This window comes from Pelobates fuscus, chromosome 8 (genome assembly GCF_036172605.1).
Source record: "Pelobates fuscus isolate aPelFus1 chromosome 8, aPelFus1.pri, whole genome shotgun sequence".
NCBI classification, from domain to species: domain Eukaryota; kingdom Metazoa; phylum Chordata; class Amphibia; order Anura; family Pelobatidae; genus Pelobates; species Pelobates fuscus.
Window position 1 is genome coordinate 99,345,411 of NC_086324.1, and position 19,762 is coordinate 99,365,172.

The following is a 19,762-nucleotide window of genomic DNA, read 5'->3' on the forward strand; positions in this document are numbered from 1 at the left end:
AACTAGTCTCCTCCTCCTCTCTGTCTCCCCATCTGAACTTTCCCCCCTGTTCTTCTTCTCTTCTAGCGGGCAACCACGTGACATCCACGGACGCATCGTCATCATCAACCACTTCACTTGTATCTGACAACTCAGCAAAGGAAGTAGCAGCGGGTACATCATCATCACACCGTACGTCCATGTGTGTAATGCTGCCTGCCTGAGACATATCCCTGTTATCTACATCCTCTGGCAATAACGGTTGCGCATCACTCATTTCTTCCAACTGATGTGTAAATAACTCCTCTGACAGATCAAGTGAAGCGGCTGTGGTGCTAGTGTTGGTGGTGGCGGCAGGCGGGCGAGTGGTAACTTGAGAGGTGCCCGAAGCTAAGCTGGAGGAGGATGGTGCGTCAAGGTTCCGAGCGGAAGCTGTAGAAGATTGGGTGTCCTGTGTAAGCCAGTCAACTATGTCCTCAGAACATTTCGAGTTCAGGGTACGTGGCCTCTGAACACTTGGCATTATTCTAGGGCCAAAGGGAATCACAGCCCCACGACCACGACGGACCCTGCGGGGTGGCCTGCCTCTGCCGGTCATTTTTTTTTTTCGATTAGTGGTACTATGCGTGCAAGCTACTGTGACAACAGATATGAGTGGCACTGTGCACTGGCAGAGTAGACGCTGTAGGCCTGACACACACGCTTGCAGACAACTAACTGCTATTCAATCTATTATAGTCAAAATTTTCTTTTTTTTTTTTTTTTTTAAGTTCACTACTGTTGCACTGGTGTGACACTGTGCCTGGCAGGCCCTGAAAACGCACACGTGTGAAGGAAACTGACTGCTATTATTTCACAGTCAAATTTCTATTTTTTTTTTAATGTACACTACTGTTACACCAGATATGAGTTGCACTGGTGTGACACTGTGCCCTGGCAGGCCCTGAAACGCACACTTGTGAAGGAAACTGACTGCAATTATATTACAGTCAAACAAGTTTTTTTGTTTTTTTTTTAAATGCAAGCTATTGTGACACCAGATATGAGTGGTGGCACTGGGCAAGTGGGCACAGTATACGCTGTGAGCCTGACACACACGCTGGCAGGCAGGCAACTGCAATTAGATTACACAGGAAAAAAAAGAAAAGAGCAGCTTGATGTTCTAGCCCTAAAAAGGGCTTTTTGGGGTGCTGTTCTTACAGTAGAGATCAGATGAGTCCTTCAGGACTGTAGTGGACACTGAATACACTAGCCTAGCTATTGATTTCCCTATTAAAATCAGCAGCAGCTACACTGTCCCTCCTCTCACTAAGAATGCATCTTCCGAATGAATCTAAAATTGATGCTGTCAAGGAGGTGGGAGGGTCTGCTGCTGATTGGCTGGAATGTGTCTGCTGACTGTGAGGTACAGGGTCAAAGTTTACTCAATGATGACGAATAGGGGGTGGACCGAACATCGCATATGTTCGCCCGCCGCGGCGAACGCGAACAAGCTATGTTCGCTAGGAACTATTCGCCAGCGAACTATTCGGGACATCTCTATCTATACACCAAAACTGCATCATTAAGCTAAAGTTGTTCAGGTGACTATAGTGTCCCTTTAACAAGACCAGTGTGTAGAATAACCTCTGTAAACTGTTAGTAGTTGTGATAGTATCGGCTTGTGATACCTTAATGAACATAAAACATATATTGCAGCTAGATAGTGGCCACTATGCACAGTTAAAACTGTCTAAACAAAGTATCACAGTGTTATGTTAACAGCTAAACAAGGCAAACAAAACAAAAAAAGTAGCAAGCACCACAGCTAATATTCACTGCTCCAGTTTGTGTTTATCAACATATGTAGACTACACAAAGATGGGAAGGCATATAGGTACATGTTGATATGAATTCACAGTGCAACTTGTTATGCTTGTTATTCAGTAGAATTACTGGCTGGGGCAATCCTAAGGTTCGTGTGTAAGTGAAACACATACAATAATGCCATAGTCAGTTACTGTTACATAGTATGGGACAGAGATATCAGGTATGTTGAAGTTTGCTTTATGTTATCTTTTGTTCACATAATATTGAAAACATTTAGTGAAAAAAAGTGTCCGAACGGCGGGAATAGCCCGAATGCGGCTATTCTCGCCGATTGGTTGGTTAGTTTGAGCAGAGGATGCTATTGCACGAACGCTGGCGGGCCAAAATGAAAAGGAGGCCGGAAACGGAAGTGCAGCTGTCGAGGGAGGGGAGGCGAACAGTTCCCTGAGTGAGCAGCCGGAAGAGTGGTGAACGAGAACTGGAAGTTCGGCTGTCACTGAGACTAGGTGAACAGCGCGCGTACGGCAAGGTAGGAAAGGGGGAGTAGCGTTTATATAGGAACGCTAACTCCTCCCACAAATACAGGCCTTATGGCCTTAAACATATATATATTGTATGGAAAAAAGGAGATGCACTCTGCGGTCTTTATGAACGATATCACTAGTATTTAATGTAATTTTTTTTTACATAAATATGATCAATGTTTCGACCTCTGAAGGTCTTCCTCAAGATCAATTTGTAAACTAATTAACAAGAAATATATAAGAAATATTAAATCTACTCACCAATCATGCAGTGTTTCCTCATTCCCGCAATCCGAACACAGAAGTGAACCTCAAGCGTCATTTGATGTGTAACGTGATGACGTGCCCAGCGTCATAGCGTGGTTGCTATGAGAACTGATCAACAAATTCCGAACGGCAATATACTTGGTTTCCGTGTCACAGAAAAGTGAAGAACTGTGCGTGTAAGTTGTGAATAGGTGTATTAAAGATATTGCTAGTTATTAACATATAAGAAGTATGGGTCACTTAGAAAAAGTGGCAGTGATATGTGAAAAAAACAAACAGTGCACACTATTACCCAATATCAAATGCAAAAGTGATGTAAGGAAATTACAATTAAAAGCATAATGCATACCATGCAGCAAAATTGTACGTAATAAACATTTTACATGGTGCCAAGTACTAAGGTTCTTGGTCATTTATTTATATTAAACATAGGTAACAGAAATAGTTGTAGACCTGAGAACCTATATTAGAGCAATTGTATAAATGACAGAAAATATGGCAGTAGTGGGGAGCAGCTACGCATCAGTACCAAGGAACTGTAATGAATAGTATTGCTGGTCTATTGGATAAGTATCCCAGAGACAAAATATCTGGCTTGGAGAGTGACAAAAAATCATATTCTATAGGAGAATATAGGTATATGATCTAACATAGCGGTGGCAACAGGGACAGGGAAATAGGTTGTAAGTGTATATGACTGAGTATATGCACCAAAATTATATAAATAAATAAGTGGATTGCAAAGGATATTTGCAGAAAAAGAGAGATTCTGCTCTCTATCCAGTTAAGATGCTGGAACTGATAGAGCCAGAACAGCTCGAATGATCCAACTTTTGAACACACTGCAAGGTATAACAAGGCCACAACAGAACATTGGTAATATACCAAGTTTGCCTATTGACAGAAGATGAAAGCAGGAAGGTTAAGGGATCTGTTAGAGCTCTGAAATATGCAATTTCTACAATTTGTATAGTACAATTAAACTGCTGTACCTAGGGCAATTTTGAAATAAAAACAGGCATTTCAGAAAAAACGAAGTATATTAACACAGACATACATTTTAACTTTTGCATTTCTCTCTGGATATGATGCCGCTCACAAAAAAACAAACTAAAAAAAAAAACAAAAAACCCGAAACAGTTGTGCTAGGAACAGTGAATAACACAATATCCAAACTCCTTGTGGGCTGATCAGACTGTTAGAAGACAGCAGCACGTGTCACCCTGTGTTGCATATTGCCTCTGAAAAGACTACATTCTTTTATTGTGGCTCCATCCCTCTCAATGCCTTTGACCTCTATGCCAGCTGAGTCACTACTCACGACGTGGTTGTGGTCCATAGTGCATGGGCATTGGCAGGTTGGGCTCTAAATCGATGTTAAGAGGTGGGAAATTATAGTTCACGCGTATGTTGGGAAGTGGAGGCACATATGGTGCAGGTCTGGCTCCCATGTTCAGAGGAAGGTTATTGTACATGGGCTGGACAGGTGGAAGCGGAAATGCAGGATGTAGAATAGGGAATGGGCGGATTTGAGGGTGGTTCAAGTTTTGAGGATGTCTTGCTTCTGGTACTTCATTTAACCTGGCAACTTTGTGTGAACTCGCTTGGATTGGAGGGCCTATTCTTTTGATGCCACCATCTACAACAGAATAAAGTTAATAGTTAGTAAGGCATTTTAAGCAATTGTAGATCACTTTAGGTAACTACTACATAATAATAAAGTATTTAGCCAGGAAAGGTACATTATATTCTCTGGTTTCCAAGTACGTCCTATGGATGTTACTTTTGTCCAACATCCAGGGGATGTTACTATTACCCCATTGAACTTCCGACACCCCAGGGTGGAACAGATTCTACTGATGGTGCATTAACCCACTGAGTTATCTCATGGGCTTTTGGTCGGCATGAAAAGCTCAGCATGTCTAAATCTGGATACGCTCCAGGGTACAAGAGCTAGTGGTGAGTGTAATTTTATTTCTTTGCCTTTGGTTTCATGAACTTCTATTTTGCTTACATTGTTTATTCTTAAATTAAAGCTGTTCTACAATATGCAAGACATTACACCAGTGACATACCTTTTAAGCTATGGTAGAATGAACACATGGCAAAATTGCCTTTAGTCACTAATGCACCATTTCCCCCAAAAAGCTGGTTCTGTAAGGGTTTATATACACATACTGATGCTACATTTGTATGTTTGCATTTGGAGTAGCATATATTATGTGTGGAAGATTGATCTGTTGAAGGAGCTGTAGCAAGCTAAAATGTTTATTAACTTCTGTATATACTCTATATTAGCAGAGAGTACAGTTTGCCACTGTTTTGTTTTGTCTCTGTGGTTTGCCAATGCTGATTCTTTTGTAGTTTGCAGTTCTATGTTAATGAAAAAAACCTGTTGTTACTAATAAATCTTAACTCCCTGCTTTTATTTACCCTGCTCTAGATCATCAACCACAGATTATTAAAGGGACACTTGGTCACCAAAACAACTTTAGCTTAAGGAAGCAGTTTTAGTGTATACAGTAGATCAGGCATAGGCAACCTTCGGCACTCCAGATGTTTTGAACTACACCACCCGTGATGCTTTGCCAGCATTATGGGTGTAAGAGCATTATGGGGGATGTAGTCCACAATATCTGGAGTGCCGAAGGTTGCCTAACCCTGCGGTAGATCATACTCCTGCAGTCTCACTGCTCAAATATCTGCAATTTAGGAGTTAAATCCCTTTTATTTCTGTCCATGCAGTCCTAGTCACACCTCCCCTGGCTGTGACAACACCATGCATGGAAAAAAAAAATGGTTTCACTTTCAATTAGATGTAACTTACTTTAAAAAGTTCTTATTGCCTGCTCTCTAAAGTGAACTTTAATCATAAACAGAATGCTTATGTGGGGTGTAGCAAGCTATCAACAGTTCAAGGAATAATACATTTTAAATTTAATAAAGTTTGCAATGAAGGAAGTATAGACATTAGCCGACTCTTTACAGGAAGTGTTTAGGAAGGCTGTGCAAGTCACATGTGAGGTGTGATTAGGGTGCATAAATAAAATAATTTAACTCCTAAATGACAGAGAATTGAACAGTGACACTGCAGGGTAATGATCTATACACCAAAACTGTTTCAATAAGCTAAAGTTGTTTTGGTGATTATAGTGTCCCTTTAACATTTATGTGCACCTCTCTTTTTTAATCATATAGTAGAACTGGAGACACTTACCTCCTTTTTTCCTCCTTTGTTCCCTTTCCGCTTCTCTTTGGATGTCCTGAATTAACTTTTCATCATCTTGCTATGCAGCAACGAATATAAGGCAAATAGTTACATATATATTATTAGGGTTCCAAACTTTTTTTTTTTTTTTTTTTTTTTAACACAATGGCACAAAAATTTAAAAGATATCAAACAGCCTCTTAAAATCTCTGATATTAAAGATATTAATATAATAGGCAGCTAAGATCGGCCATGCAGGGTAACACTAATTGTCAGAGCAATAGGCTGATGAATGCAGACACTGAACTTTCCTCAGAGATGCATTGATTAAATTAATCTCTATGAGGAGATGCCGATTGGCCAGGGCTGTGTTTGACTTGTGCTGGCTCTGCCCCTGATCTGCCTCCTTGACAGTCTCAGCCAATCCAAAGGCAAGCATTGCTTGACAGCTTACTCTGTGAGTGTGCCAAGGCTACATATTCAATATGATGCTTGGAGAGTCTATTTAAACATCTTTTTTCAGTACTAACATGTGTTAAAAATAGAAAATTATAAAAAAATATATATATTTTAGATTATTACAGAAGTGTTGATTAATATTCTATGCTCTAATACAATGTCATTTTAATGTGTGAGTGTTCAGTTTTGTTTAAATGTTTTGTCATACTAATTCTCTTTTCATATTTTACAAAACTTGGTCCTAAAAAAAAAGGGCAAATGTCTGAATCTGTATTGGCATTTATTAGAGATCGTGGGGACACATTTTGTGATCACAGGAGTTACACTCAACTACGGTAGCTCTAACCATTTGTCACTGTAAAATACAATTATAAAGTGCATTTTTACCGATGGATCTGTCCAAAGAGAGCATCGTGTGCACTCTCGGCAAGGTGCCCCAGGAGAGTGTGGATGCTGGCAGAAGTGGTCATACCCATTGATGGGTGCTCGACAGAGGTAACACATCTGGGCTCCACAACGGCAAGACATCCTGTTGCATCCTTCTGATTTAATAAGGCCTGTGGAACATATGTGGCATTTTCTTACTCGAGCAGCAGTCATCTTCTCTTCACTGCATGGAAAATGGGCAGAGTGAACAGTCAAAAGACGACAGTCAACTAACACAACACTCATCATGCTCATTCAAAATGAAGAATTCTAACATGCTGTAATCCTCATGCAGATAGTTTTAATATACAGACACTCCTCACTTACTTAGAGTTCCGTTTCTACGACCCGGTCGTAGAAAATATTGGTCATAAGGGATTCCCTGCTCTGGTGCGTTCGTCTATGTTCAGAGAAGTTTCCCTAAACACAGACCCGTGCACCAGAGCAGGGAATCCTCACAACAGCTCGAACTTAAGCCTGGTCGTAAGTGCGAGCCGTCGTAAAACAGGTCGCTAAATGAGGACCACTTGGACCACAGATGCTTTATGAGCCTCGCTTGCCTAGATACAGGGTTACAAAGCAGTCTAGGTTGAAAAAATACTAAAGTCCATCAAGTTCAACAGTGAAGCCCATTATTTTATGCTGTTGATGCAAAAGAAGGCAAAAATGCAACAATTGTAGCGATTTCCAATAATGCCGCAAAAAGGAAGAAAATCCTTCTCGATTCCATAATGCGAATCAGATTTTTCTTTGGACCAGCAACCTGTTTACAAACATATCAATTACATCCTTGAATCTTCTGTTTATGCAAAAGAAGCATCCAGGCATTTTTTTAATTTATCTATAGAATCTGAAAACAATCTCTTTAACCCCTTAAGGACCGGCCTGTTTTTGCAATGTTTGTACGTTAAGGACCAGAGGAGTTTTAACACTTTTGTGGTGTTTGTGTTTAGCTGTAATTTTCCGCTCTCTCATTTACGGTTCCCATACAAGTTATATATTGTCTTTTTCACCACAAGAAGGGCTTTCTTTACATACCATTATTTGTATTATGTCATATATTGTATTTAAAAAATTATAAAATATGGTGAAAAATTAAAAAAAAAAAACATGTTTTTGGACTTTTACTTGAAAAATCTTTTACTTATCTACAAAAGCTAATGAAAAAAACTGCTAAATAGATTCAAAATGTTGTCCCGAGTTTAAAAACACCCAGTGTTTACATGCTTTATTGCTTTTTTTTTTGTTGCAAGTTATAGGCCTATAAATACAAGTAGGAAATTGCTGTTTCAATATATATATATATATATATATATATATATATATATATATTTTAAATGTATCAATAGTGACATTGTAACACCGTTATCTGTCATAAATCCCCGAAACACACCTAACATGTACATATTTTTTTTAAAGTAGACAACCCAGGGTATTCAAAATGGGGTATGTCCAGTCTTTTTAGTAGCCACCTAGTCACAAACACTGGCCAAAGTTAGCATTTATATTTGTTTGTGTGTTAAAAATGCAAAAAACGCTAACTTTGGCCCGTATTTGTGACTAAGTGGCTACTAAAAAAGGCTGAACATACCCCATTTGCAATACCTTGGGTTGTCTTATTTTGCAAATGGTATGCCATCATGGGGCTAATTCTCATTCCTTGGCTACCATACGCTCTCAAAGGCAACCTAACCAATCTGACAAATTTCAATAAAAAAAAAAAAAAGTAAAATCAAGCCTTATATTTGACCCTGTAACTTTCACAAACACTATAAAACCTCTACATGTGGGGTACTGTTATACTCAGGAGACTTCGCTGAACACAAATATTAGTGTATCAGAACAGTAAAATATATCACAGCAATAATATCCTCAGTGAAAGAGCGGTTTGTGTGTGAAAAATGCAAAAAACTTCACTTTCACTGACAATATCATCGCTGTGAAATGTTTTACTGTTTTGAAACACTAATATTTGTGTTCAGCGAAGTCTCCCGAGTAAAACAGTACCCCCATGTACAGGATTTAGGGTGTCATAGAAAGTTACAGGGTTAAACACAGTGCTAGCAAATTAAATTATCTGGACTTTTGGCCTGGGTTGGCAAGCAGGTCCCTCAAATTGCAATCATTAAAATTACTTAATTAGGTAAAAATATTACATAAATACGCACGTATATTTTAATATATATACATATTTATATATTTGACGTCTACGTGTATATTTATGAAATTATTTATGTAATTATGTATGTGGACATATGTATATTTCGTATTATTTTTATTTATTTATTTATACATAGATATATATCATTACATTCTAAGTGTATTTTGATATAAATATATATATATCAATATCAAAATACTGTTAGAATAAAATTGCATATATATATATATATATATATATAATTTTTTATTAATTATTTTTATTTTGTTTATTTTTATTAACATATTTGTATTTTATAATAATATATATATACCATATATATAGTTATTATATATATTGTATATATTCGTGTGTAATTTAAATATAAGTGTATTTTTATATTAATATACGTATATATAAATATAAAAATACACTTAGTATGACATTATATATATGATATATATACATATATTATATATAGGTATATATAGATATAATACATGTATATATATCATATATATATACACACATATTTTTTTACACTGATTGCTATTTTTTTAACTTTATTTTATGATTTTTCACTTGCAGGGAGACTGCCTGTCAGCACAGACAGTCCCCCTGCAGGCAGACACATGGACCCCTATTGCGGTCATGTGATAGAGTGATCACATGGCCGTGGGGTCCTGACCTGCCGAGGGGGGACTGCCCGGGCAGACAGGCAGTCCCCCTGGACCGGGAGGAGAGCTGATTGCCGCCGTGGGACCGACGGTGATCAGGTAAGTAGCCCCTGACCGTTATGACGGTTCAGGACCGTCAGCGGTCCAAACGCACGTTTTACCGCTGACGGTCCTGAACCGTCAGCGGTCCTGAAGGGGTTAAGGCAGAGAATTGCACACTGTTTTTGTTCTTATTGTAAAGACCTCCATTCCCTGCTGTGAGTGAAAATACCTTTCTTCCCATCTCAATCTCAATGACCCGTTGTCTGTAGTCAGACAACCACCACCCCCACCCCTCCATTTGTAGAACACATACAGATACATACACAGACACACATTCAGATACACAGAATGAGACTTCTACAAATACAAACATCAGATACACACACACACGAATGCAGATACAGACACATATGCAGATGTACACACACATAATGGCACTCATACAGATAAACAGTGACATACATACAAATACATAGGGGTACACACTGACACATGCAGACAAACAGATACACATACAAACAGACACATACAGACAGATACACAGACACACTTAATGACAAACATTCAGTTACACATACAAACATATACACAAACAGACCCACATGCAGACAAACAGACACACACATGCAGACACAAACACACACAGATATACTGATACACACAAACTGTTAAAAAAAATTTGGTGACTTCCAGTGGCTCCCTAATGCCGATGGGAGTCAGAGCTCCCTCCTCAACTACCGTGTGGTGCTCTGTTAGCTGGGAGGAAGTGATGGCTTTCACCCAGCTGTGACATCATCGCTGGGGGCCCCAGGAAATCCATTGCCATCAGGTGGCCCAAGAGCATTGGCCACATGATGGGCCCATTCAATGCAGCCCTGGCGGATATACCATGCGGCTAGGGCCGCTCCACAATGCTGGCGGGCACCCCGATTGCAGGGGCCGAAGGAGTGGCCGGGCCTCCTGGAGTGACTGGCCCGGTCGCAGCTGCGATCCCTGCGACCGCGGTACTTCTGCCACTGTCTGTAGGGTATTCCTGTAGGGTTAGCAGATAGTGGTTTGCATTGACCCTGTGTACATTTGTATAGTGTGATCATATTCCCTCTAAAGTGCCTTTTTTTCCCTAAAGAAAACAATTCAATTTTCTTTTTTTAGATTTTATAAATTCTTTATTTGTATCGATTTCAGATTTTAATAACCAAGGATGGGGTTACCGAACAAAGAAAAGACATTAGAGGGTATGTTCACATTTTATAGCTAGGGTTTCATTAAGTACATCTGCCTATGTTGATACAATCAAATTTGTGAACATACAATGAGTAACAATAAATTAGTTTACACAGTTGGTATAGGCAATGGGTTACTCAGGGGGGTCAGGTCAGAATCGCACATTATTGTGTTGTGGTGTGCCGCACGGCCTCTGTGTTGAGGATTGTCAGGGCTCCACTGTTGGGGCTGCCTTTATTTCTATGGTTGCCCTGTTTGAGCTCTGTCCCTCTCTGGTCTGTGCGGGTGGTCTTGCGAGGGGTTTTAGCATGTAGCCAAGGCTGTGTTGTGTCACCCCCAGGGATGAGCTCATCCATTTAGGTGCCACTTGGGCAGTTCTTCTCGTCTGTGCATTCTTGCGTGCTGGGTTGTGTTTCCTAGGTCTTTCATTGGAGACGTCTATACGGGGTGTGCGACTATCTAGTCCTGGCCTGATATTGGGGATGTGGGGTTGTAGGTTTGCCGGTCGTGGGTCTAGAAGGGGGTGGTTAGTAATTAAAGGGTTCAGTCCGTGGGTGAGTTGGGGGTGGTGTGTGTGCCCCCAACCACCGGGCCCTGCACCCCCCACCCCCCACCTGAGGGAGGGAGTGGGTTGGGTTTGGGGGATAACGATTGATTAGTAGGTAAGAGGTGGTGGGATAGGAGTCTAGAATCCCAGCTTATTTGGGTTTGACAGTGGCGTGGTTTGTAGTGGTAGTGTTTGGTTACCAGGGAAGTGATGTGTCCCAGTCTAGCCAGGGGTCCCATATTTTGTGGAATGTTTTGGGGGTCTCATGGATTTGAGCCGTAAGTCTGTCCATGTGTTCCTGTATAATCTTGAGTATCACTTTTGGTATGGGAGGGCTGGTGGAGGACCAAACCTCTCCTATTGCTCTGCGTGTAGCCAAGGCTACTCATGTTATTCATTTATTTTCGGCTCTGGTGAACGTGTCTAGTGGTTTGGATAGGAGTAGTGCCCAGGGATCTAGGGGGCATGGGTTGGTCAGTATTCTGGTGAGGAGTGATGTGACGGATTTCCAGAAGGGTTTGATTTTGGGGCATGTCCACAAGCAGTGGAGGAATGTTTCCACAGATCCGCATTGTTTCCAGCATAGGTTCGTGGGCAGTTTGTGCATGATCGCCAATCTTTGGGGTGTCAGGTACCAGCGGAATAGCATCTTGTAGGCCTGCTCTTTATGTGTCACACAGATTGTGAGGGACGATATGACCTCCCAAATTTCTGACCAATCCCCAGCATCTTCAGGGGCTCCAAAATCTGCCTCCCAGGCCGTAATGTACAGAAGAGAGATATGGGCCGAGTGTGTTGCAATTGTGAGGTATATGTTCGATATTTGGCTTTCCCTAGTTGGGGCTATTGTACAGCCTCTTTCAAAGCTGGTAAGTGGTGATTTGCCTGCCTGTTGTATGCAGGGCGTTGCTGCAAAGCTTCGGAGTTGCAGGTTTCGAAAGTAGTCGAATGTTGAGAGAGTCGACTTCAGGAATATCAGCATAAGGGATGATTTGGTCATTGGTGTATAGGTGGTCCAGTCTCACTATTCCTCTCCTCTCGAAATTGGGCAAAGTGTTGTGCCGTGATTCCTGGGGGGGAAATCTGTTCCGGAGAACAGGGGTCATTGATGACAGATAGGAGGAAAGGTCGTATTTGAGATGGATTTTATCCCACAGATCTAGGGAATGGGTGATGGTAGGTGCCGTCGGAGGGGAGTGGGTGGGTAAGGGGTGGTGTGGTCTGCGGGTCCACATGTAGAGGGGGGGAGGTGGCTGTTACTTCTGAGGTGAGTTTTATGCCCAGGTAGTCGATGGCTGTCTCACATATACGCAGGAGGAATTTCGCTTTTAAGCGTGTGAGGTCAGTATAGGGTATATGGATCGGGAGGAGTTCCGATTTTGTGACTTTTAGTTTGTACGGGAGCAGCAGTGAATCAGGCATATTAGATGGGCTATGGAGGAGGCCGGGTTTGTCAGGGTTAGTAAGATGTCGTCCGCATATGCAGAGACTTTATAGGGCTGGCCCCTAATGTTAATGCCTTCTATGTTCTGGTTGGACCTTATCGCCTCCAGTAAGGGTTCTAGGGATAGGGCGAATAAGATGGGGGAGAGTGGGCACCCTTGTCTTGTCCCGTTAGAGATGGTGAATTTGGGGGGGTTAATGTTACGGAGGAGGAGCTATCCCTGGGAGTGCTAATAGGTGGCTTCTATGAAAAGCCATAATTGTGGCGGAAATCTGAATTGAGTGAGTGTTTGAAATAGAAAGGGTCATAGCAGGCGGTCAAATGCCTTTTTGGCATCCAGGGATATTATTGCAGTGGGGATGTGTCTGTGACCAGTGTACCATATGAGGTCTATGGCTCTCCTAGTGTTGTCTGCCACAAAGTGATGGGGGATACCTCCTTGGGGTTAGATTTTAATTTGAAATATCAGGCAATGTCCGTAGATATAGTCTCCGTTAGAGCGTCGTTCAGTTTCCAGTTCCAGGGTCGGGTCAGATTTAGGATGCGCAGAGTCAGGGTTATGTCGGAATGATATGACCATGTGATCGTGCCGATGCTGGTGATGGCTACCTGGGAGAGGACGTTTGGTATCACCAAGAAGTGGTCTATTCGGGAATACGAGTTGTGGGGGTGGGAGTAAAATGTGAAATCTTTAGTGGATGGGTGTTGTGCCCACTATATGTCTGAGGTTTCGAGAGGAGAGGAACTGCTGGAACATCTGAATGGGCGAAATAGGTCCTGTCTGTGGTGTGATCTGTCCAGGTGTGTGGAGTGGACAGCATTGCAGTCCCCCCCCATAACTAAGTGGGTCTTAGCTAGAGTTGCAAGGTGCATGGAGACCTGTTGCCAGAAGTTAGGATCTGGATAGGTGGGTGCATAGATTGAGCAGAAAGAGTAGCTGTTGGAGCCTATTTTCCCAGTAATTGTGAGGAATCGGCCTAAAGGGTCGGCGGTCGAGATGATGTCTGTCAGTGGGCAAGTCTTTATGACAATAGATACTCCTTTCGTTTTGGTGTCTGGGGAGTTAGCAAAGTAGCTATTTTTGTAGTACCGATTGATTAGGGGAAATTGCTTGTGCTTGGTAAAATGTGTTTCTTGTACCATGAGAATGTCCGTGTGTTGTCTATAGGCCCATCTAAGGAGAGCGTGCCTCTTCGTGGGTGTGTTGAGGCCCTTTGCGTTTATAGAAGTGCATTTAATGTGCAGTGGCATCCTGCGTGGCTGAGTGGATCTGTTGTCTCCGGAATACGGGGGAGGGTGCGGGGCCCCGTGACCTGGGCCAGCTGGGTCAGGAGATAGGGGGTAAAGCTACTTGGCTTACAATTTAGGCAAGTACGGTGTGGGGAGCGTCGTCCGACAGCTCTGCATCTGGTGCGTTTAGGAACGGAGGGGGGAGAGTAGTCTGTAGGGTAGGAGTGGTGGAAGGTGTGTAGTCCACAGATACAGTCTCCATTGAGCCAGTCTGGGGAACCATGCGTGCTTGGTCAGTCCTTGTACCTGCTGTGGGCGTCCGCACCCCCAACCCCAAGCTCCCGGGTGGAGGGGCTCGCGAGGGGGGCCCAGGCGTCCCACCCATCCCCCAGCACAAAACAAAAAGGCATATATATAACAAAACATTTGCCAATAAAGTACAAGATTAATCATCATGTTAGGAGAAACAATATATCTATTAACATCTGTTGTAACCCAGGGAAGTGCCATAACCACTATTCGTTGTGCCGCCATCCACCCTCTGTCTCGCCTACCACAAGTTAGTTAGAGGGGCATGCTCCGTGCACTAGTGTTCCATTCAGGCACCTAAAGCTGTGTCGTGCTAGTTCTTGTGCCTCCCTCCAGCAGTCACAACATAAAGATGGAGTCATCCCCATTAAAGGTTGAGCTACATACAAATCAGGCTGGACAATTTTAAGTTTATCTGAACATTAGCGCAATTACATAGTAATACATTTCGAAAATGGGGTTGTTAATGGCTGTCAAGCAAATGTTGTGGATTAATACTCCACCATATGCATGTTACCTCTTCAAATGTGTAGGCCTCATCTGGGTAGACTAAGGATGGCCCTCCAAAGGACTAAAACACTGCGTGCAAGCCTCTCCTCGGAGCCAGTACTCCCTTGTGTACAAGATCCCAGCTTCTAGTTGCCAGGTGGGTGTAGGCTCTGCTTTAATGAGTTGAAAAATCATAAGCTTGCTGGAGCTGCTCTTTCATGCGACTGTACTGCATGGCAGTCCCCCCCCCCCCCTTTTTTTTATTCACATTATTGTCCTCTTTTCTGTCTTAATCTTGACTAGATAGGGGGAGAGTCCCCATGCCTTTGATGTGTTTATGTTGGCCATGTATTAAAGGGACTCTCCAGTGCCAGGAAAACAAACAGTTTTCCTGGCACTGCAGGTCCCCTCTCCCTCCCACCCCAAGTTGCTGAAGGGGTTAAAACCCCTTCAGTGACTTACCTGTATCCAGCGCCGATGTCCCTCGGCGCTGGGTCAGGCTCCTCCCCCGCCGATGTCAGCCAGCAGGGGGGACCTATTGGGCATGCGTGGCAATGGCAGGGGGTCCGCGCACGCGCATTAGACCTCCCCATAGGAAAGCATTGAATTCCTATGGTGATTTCGGCGACGCTGGAGGTCCTCACATAGCGTGAGGACGTCAAAAGTTGTGTAACACACTTTTCGTGTTCTATGAACACGGAAGTGTCCTCTAGTGGCTGTCTAGTAGACAGCCACTAGAGGAGGACTTAACCCTGCAAGGTTAAGGGTAGTGGGAGTTGGCACTCAGACCACTCCAATAGGCAGAAGTGGTCTGGGTGCCTGGAGTGTCCCTTTAATGTTAGTTTGGACAGACCTAGTAATATAAGACTTGAAACTTTCCTTAAACGATCAAAAAGACATGAAAGTCACATTAAGACATCTGTCCACTATAATTTTAAGAACAAAATGTATTATAATGTATGTTATTAGCTTTTGTATTCTTGTAAAAAAAAAAAACTATAAAAAGCAAAAGCAAAACAAAGGGGATTTTGATTCACATGATCCAAATATAATCTTGCCATTGTTTACAAATCAATGATACGACCCCACCTTGAGTATGCAATGCAGTTTTGGGCATCAGTTTTAAAGAAGGTTATTGCATAACTAGAAAAAGTGCAGAGACAAGCTACAAAATTAGAAAGGGAATGGAAAACATTAGTTATGAGGAAAGGTAAAATAAACTGGAATTGGAGGGGCGGCGCCTGACTTCCGGTGTGAATAGCAGCACATTGAACGAGCTCCATACTCTTGGGCATTACACTAGCTACCAAAAGCACGAGCCACCTAACAAACTTGAGCCGGGATAGCCTGCCTGTCTCCCTGAGCACACGCTAACCCACACGATGGGAAAAAAACGAGAAACAGCTCAGTGGTAGCGCCGATATTTCGCAGCCGCTCAGACCCTTGCAGTGGAAGACAAAATGGAGGACATCTTCGCAACCACCGCGACACACGACAGGGCCCTACTGAAACCCCGTGACCAGAAGACCTAGAAGGCACACAAAAAGACCTGAACAACAGGTCACGTAGAAACAACGTGAGAATCCGGGGGCTTCCAGAAACTGTTACACCAGAAATGCTGAACTCCGCACTCCGGGAAACATTCTGTAGCATGCTACCTGAAGCACCCCCGGCTGAGCTCATCATAGACAGGGCACACAGGGCACAGGACAATACCCAGCCCAGAGATGTCATTGTCCGCCTACACTATTACCACGTGAAGGAAGCACTGATGCGAGCCGCCAGAGACACCTCCATTCAAATCGAGGCCCACCTGGTTCAACTTTATCAAGAACTGGCCCCCCAGCACCCTGCTCAAAAGGAAAACCCTCAAGCCCTTGACCCAAGCGCTCACACAACACGGGCTCAGATATGGGTGGGGACACCCCTTCAAGTTAATGGTCCGCAAAGACAACAGGACCTATACACTACACAACATCTCGTAAGCTGAGGACTTTGCGGCACAGCCAGGACTACCGCACATCGAGCTGGACACCCACAGGCGCCAAGAACGACCTCCGGCGGCAAGGAATGACCTCCTGACCCCACAGAGGAGGCGCAGACCATCTAGGGGCGAGCACCAAGATCCCTTGAAAACCAGGCCAAAGTTACCCAGGGAACCCACACTGAACCTCAGACCAACCGACCCCGAAGCCACCGCCTGCAGAGACGCCACAGGGACTGGAAGGCTCATAGACCCTGCACTCCGAGACTATCTGGCAAACAGGGGCTATCGTGAACTCCAAAGAGACCCTCGCAGACCCACCTGCAACACAGAGATAAGATTATAATGTCATATTACCTGACTGTAGATTAGTGGGAACCCCCGCAACACTTATGGGGTAGATACATTTAGCGGCCACCAAGGGTTCCAAAAAATGACCCAACCACAATAAGAGCCTTCTGCAGGAAAAGCAACCAGATAGCTAAAATGCCCTAATAGCTTGATTTCCCCCTCGCCCCCCCCAAACAAAGGAGCATTGGCGTGGGTTTAGACTACAACCTCCCCCCTTTAAGCCTAGACTTACCACAGAGTAATGACCCCAACCCCTTCGCACTACACCAAACATCACGGAACTAGGCCCCTACCACTACAGCGACTCTGTAGCTCCATGGTACCATCATCCTGTGGCATCAACCAGGAGTTATAAAATGGCTGAAGCAGTGCATCAAGCAACCTGCTCCAGTGAGGAGGCTGAATTTCCCTCCTCGCAAGATAAAATCTTCCCGGAACTGTGGCAGAAGCGGCTGAAGCATACCTTTAACTCCCTCGGTGTGAAGCTTGCGGTTAGGCTGCAACCCGTGACCCCTTCTGTCGCTGGAAACGGAGCAGAGAGAAAGATGCAGTGACTTTACAAGTTACTACTTCGCAGCAGCATGACATCTTGGCTTCCAACTGGGATCCTCTGCCTGCAGACCTCTCCACCACGGCAGACCATGAGCTACCCCAAAGGGGCTGAAAGGGGACTGTGAATCTTGCTACCATACACAACTGTGTCCAGACACTCATATTTACTACTTCTAATAATTTTTTGTATTTTTAAGTCTACTACTTCTCAACTACTTCTAATAATATGAAGTTCTGATCTCTATCAGGGGCCTTCCTCTCTAACAACCTTCTTTAGGGTACTTGAGGGTGTAATGGCACTCTATTCACTTTGTCAAATAGTATAACCTGATTTATCTGCTTTTCTCCGAAATGCTCTACTGACATATTCATCAGCGTGTTAACAGAGCATGTTCTTACTTAAAAGCTGACAAGTATACTTGCCTGTTTATCTGTTACTAACAAAAAAAAATAGGCTGATCTATGTAGGTATATAGCTCTGTGCCATCTTATGCTGTGTTTTCTTGTTATACTACCTTTATCATTTGCTGTACCGTATAAGTCGCATGCCTCAATAAAGAAATAATTATTTAAAAAAAAACAAAAAACTGTTCTGTTATCTGTTTTTTAACATTTGACCAATCAGGTATTTCTCTGCCCTCCCAATGTCTGGTGATTATCAATTTCACCATTATCAAAATATGAATAGTCTGTCTGAGAGACGCATCTGCTCTAAATCAAAATGAAAACATTTTTCTGGCGATTAAAAATCCAGTCAGAGAGTAAAGCAAAAGCCCTCAACCACACATTTTTTTATTTATTTCACAAGACCACCACATACCGGTATAAAGTACATTGCACTGGTCTTCATTACATCTACAGCAGCACGAGTTATCAATGGCCCCAAATTTAAAAAGAACATGACAAGAGTAATGCCATCTATGAGCTATTTTAAAATGAAGTTCCTGAATGGAAAGACAATGAATACTTTTTGTATTTGAATCCAGCTATCTGGCCAATGGTTCTTAGCTATGTTATTTAATTCCCTGCTCCATCTCTCTAAAGCTTTGTTATTTATTTGGGAATTACACACATCAAGAAGGTGAAACCAGGTCCTAAAACTATCTTTTTCTTAGGCTTGTTGTTCAACAATTTCTTTAGTTGAGTCTGGACTCTTATCATTGTTATTGTATAAATGTAATGTTAAATAATGTTTCCTTTGGATTATTAAAAGCAGGAGTGTCCTGGGTGCACGTTTGCAAGCATTGTGGACTTTTGGACATTTTTTGGTATATCCACTTTATGATCTGTATATTGTCATTGCATTTTATTGTTGAATTTTAGCAACAATTTTTTCTATTTTACTATTCTCCCATGCTCACAAGTTGATCAAACACGTTGACCTTAATTATATATTGACTCCTGGTTCTAGGTTTGAGAAATAATTATCTTTTCCCTATATACCCTTTCTAAATAGATGCCAAATACTCTGTCCCTATACATTTAAATGTGTAACTCTTAAAATGGCAGTGTCTCTTTGCCTATTAGATTCCATGTATTGCATATTAAACTTTTATTCCATAGGTTAGAGGTAAGTATGGGAATTCTAATGTTTGCATTACCTATTTCCATGAATAGGGGAATGGGGACTGGGTTTAAACCCCCCTCATTGTTCGATTAGTGCAGGGGTAGGCAACCTTCGGCTCTACAGATGTTGTGGACTACATCTCCCTTGATGCTTTGCCAGCAATATGGCTGTAAAAGCATTATGGGAGATGTAGTCCAAAACATCTGTAGAGCCGAAGGTTGCCTACCCCTGGATTAGTGGGACAAACAATACATGTCGCCCCGTCTGACATTCAATTAGTGGCATGAATGGTACGAGTCGCCCCAACATGGGCTTTTACTCCAACAAATTGGTACTATTAATTCCTTTAATAAATAGTAATGGTGAAAGATAAAAAGGAGCGCTATAAATATCTAAAGTCACCAGAGGGCCACCCTGCGTTCCAGCTCAAAGGAGCAAAATGTAATTGTACTAAATTGATACGGACCACATGCCCTTGCTTAGTAGGGGAGTTCAAATCAATCTTCCACTCTACTTTATGTAGTAAGCATAGTA

At 42.6% G+C, this 19,762-nt stretch overlaps 1 protein-coding gene across 3 annotated transcripts in view; it reads right to left on the reverse strand.

Moving 5' to 3' along the window:
• Window positions 1–3,439: 3,439 nt before the first annotated feature.
• Window positions 3,440–19,762, reverse strand: part of RNF216 (ring finger protein 216) — a 288,938-nt gene continuing 272,615 nt past the window's right edge. For all 3 annotated transcript variants that reach the window (XM_063430189.1, XM_063430187.1, XM_063430188.1), the window contains 3 exons: window positions 6,634–6,856; window positions 5,797–5,866; window positions 3,440–4,218 (listed from right to left, as the gene is read on the reverse strand). In XM_063430189.1, coding sequence (XP_063286259.1) covers window positions 3,893–4,218; window positions 5,797–5,866; window positions 6,634–6,856 — 619 coding nt within the window. In that variant the 3' untranslated portion in view covers window positions 3,440–3,892. The remainder of the gene's footprint in view (window positions 4,219–5,796; window positions 5,867–6,633; window positions 6,857–19,762) is intronic.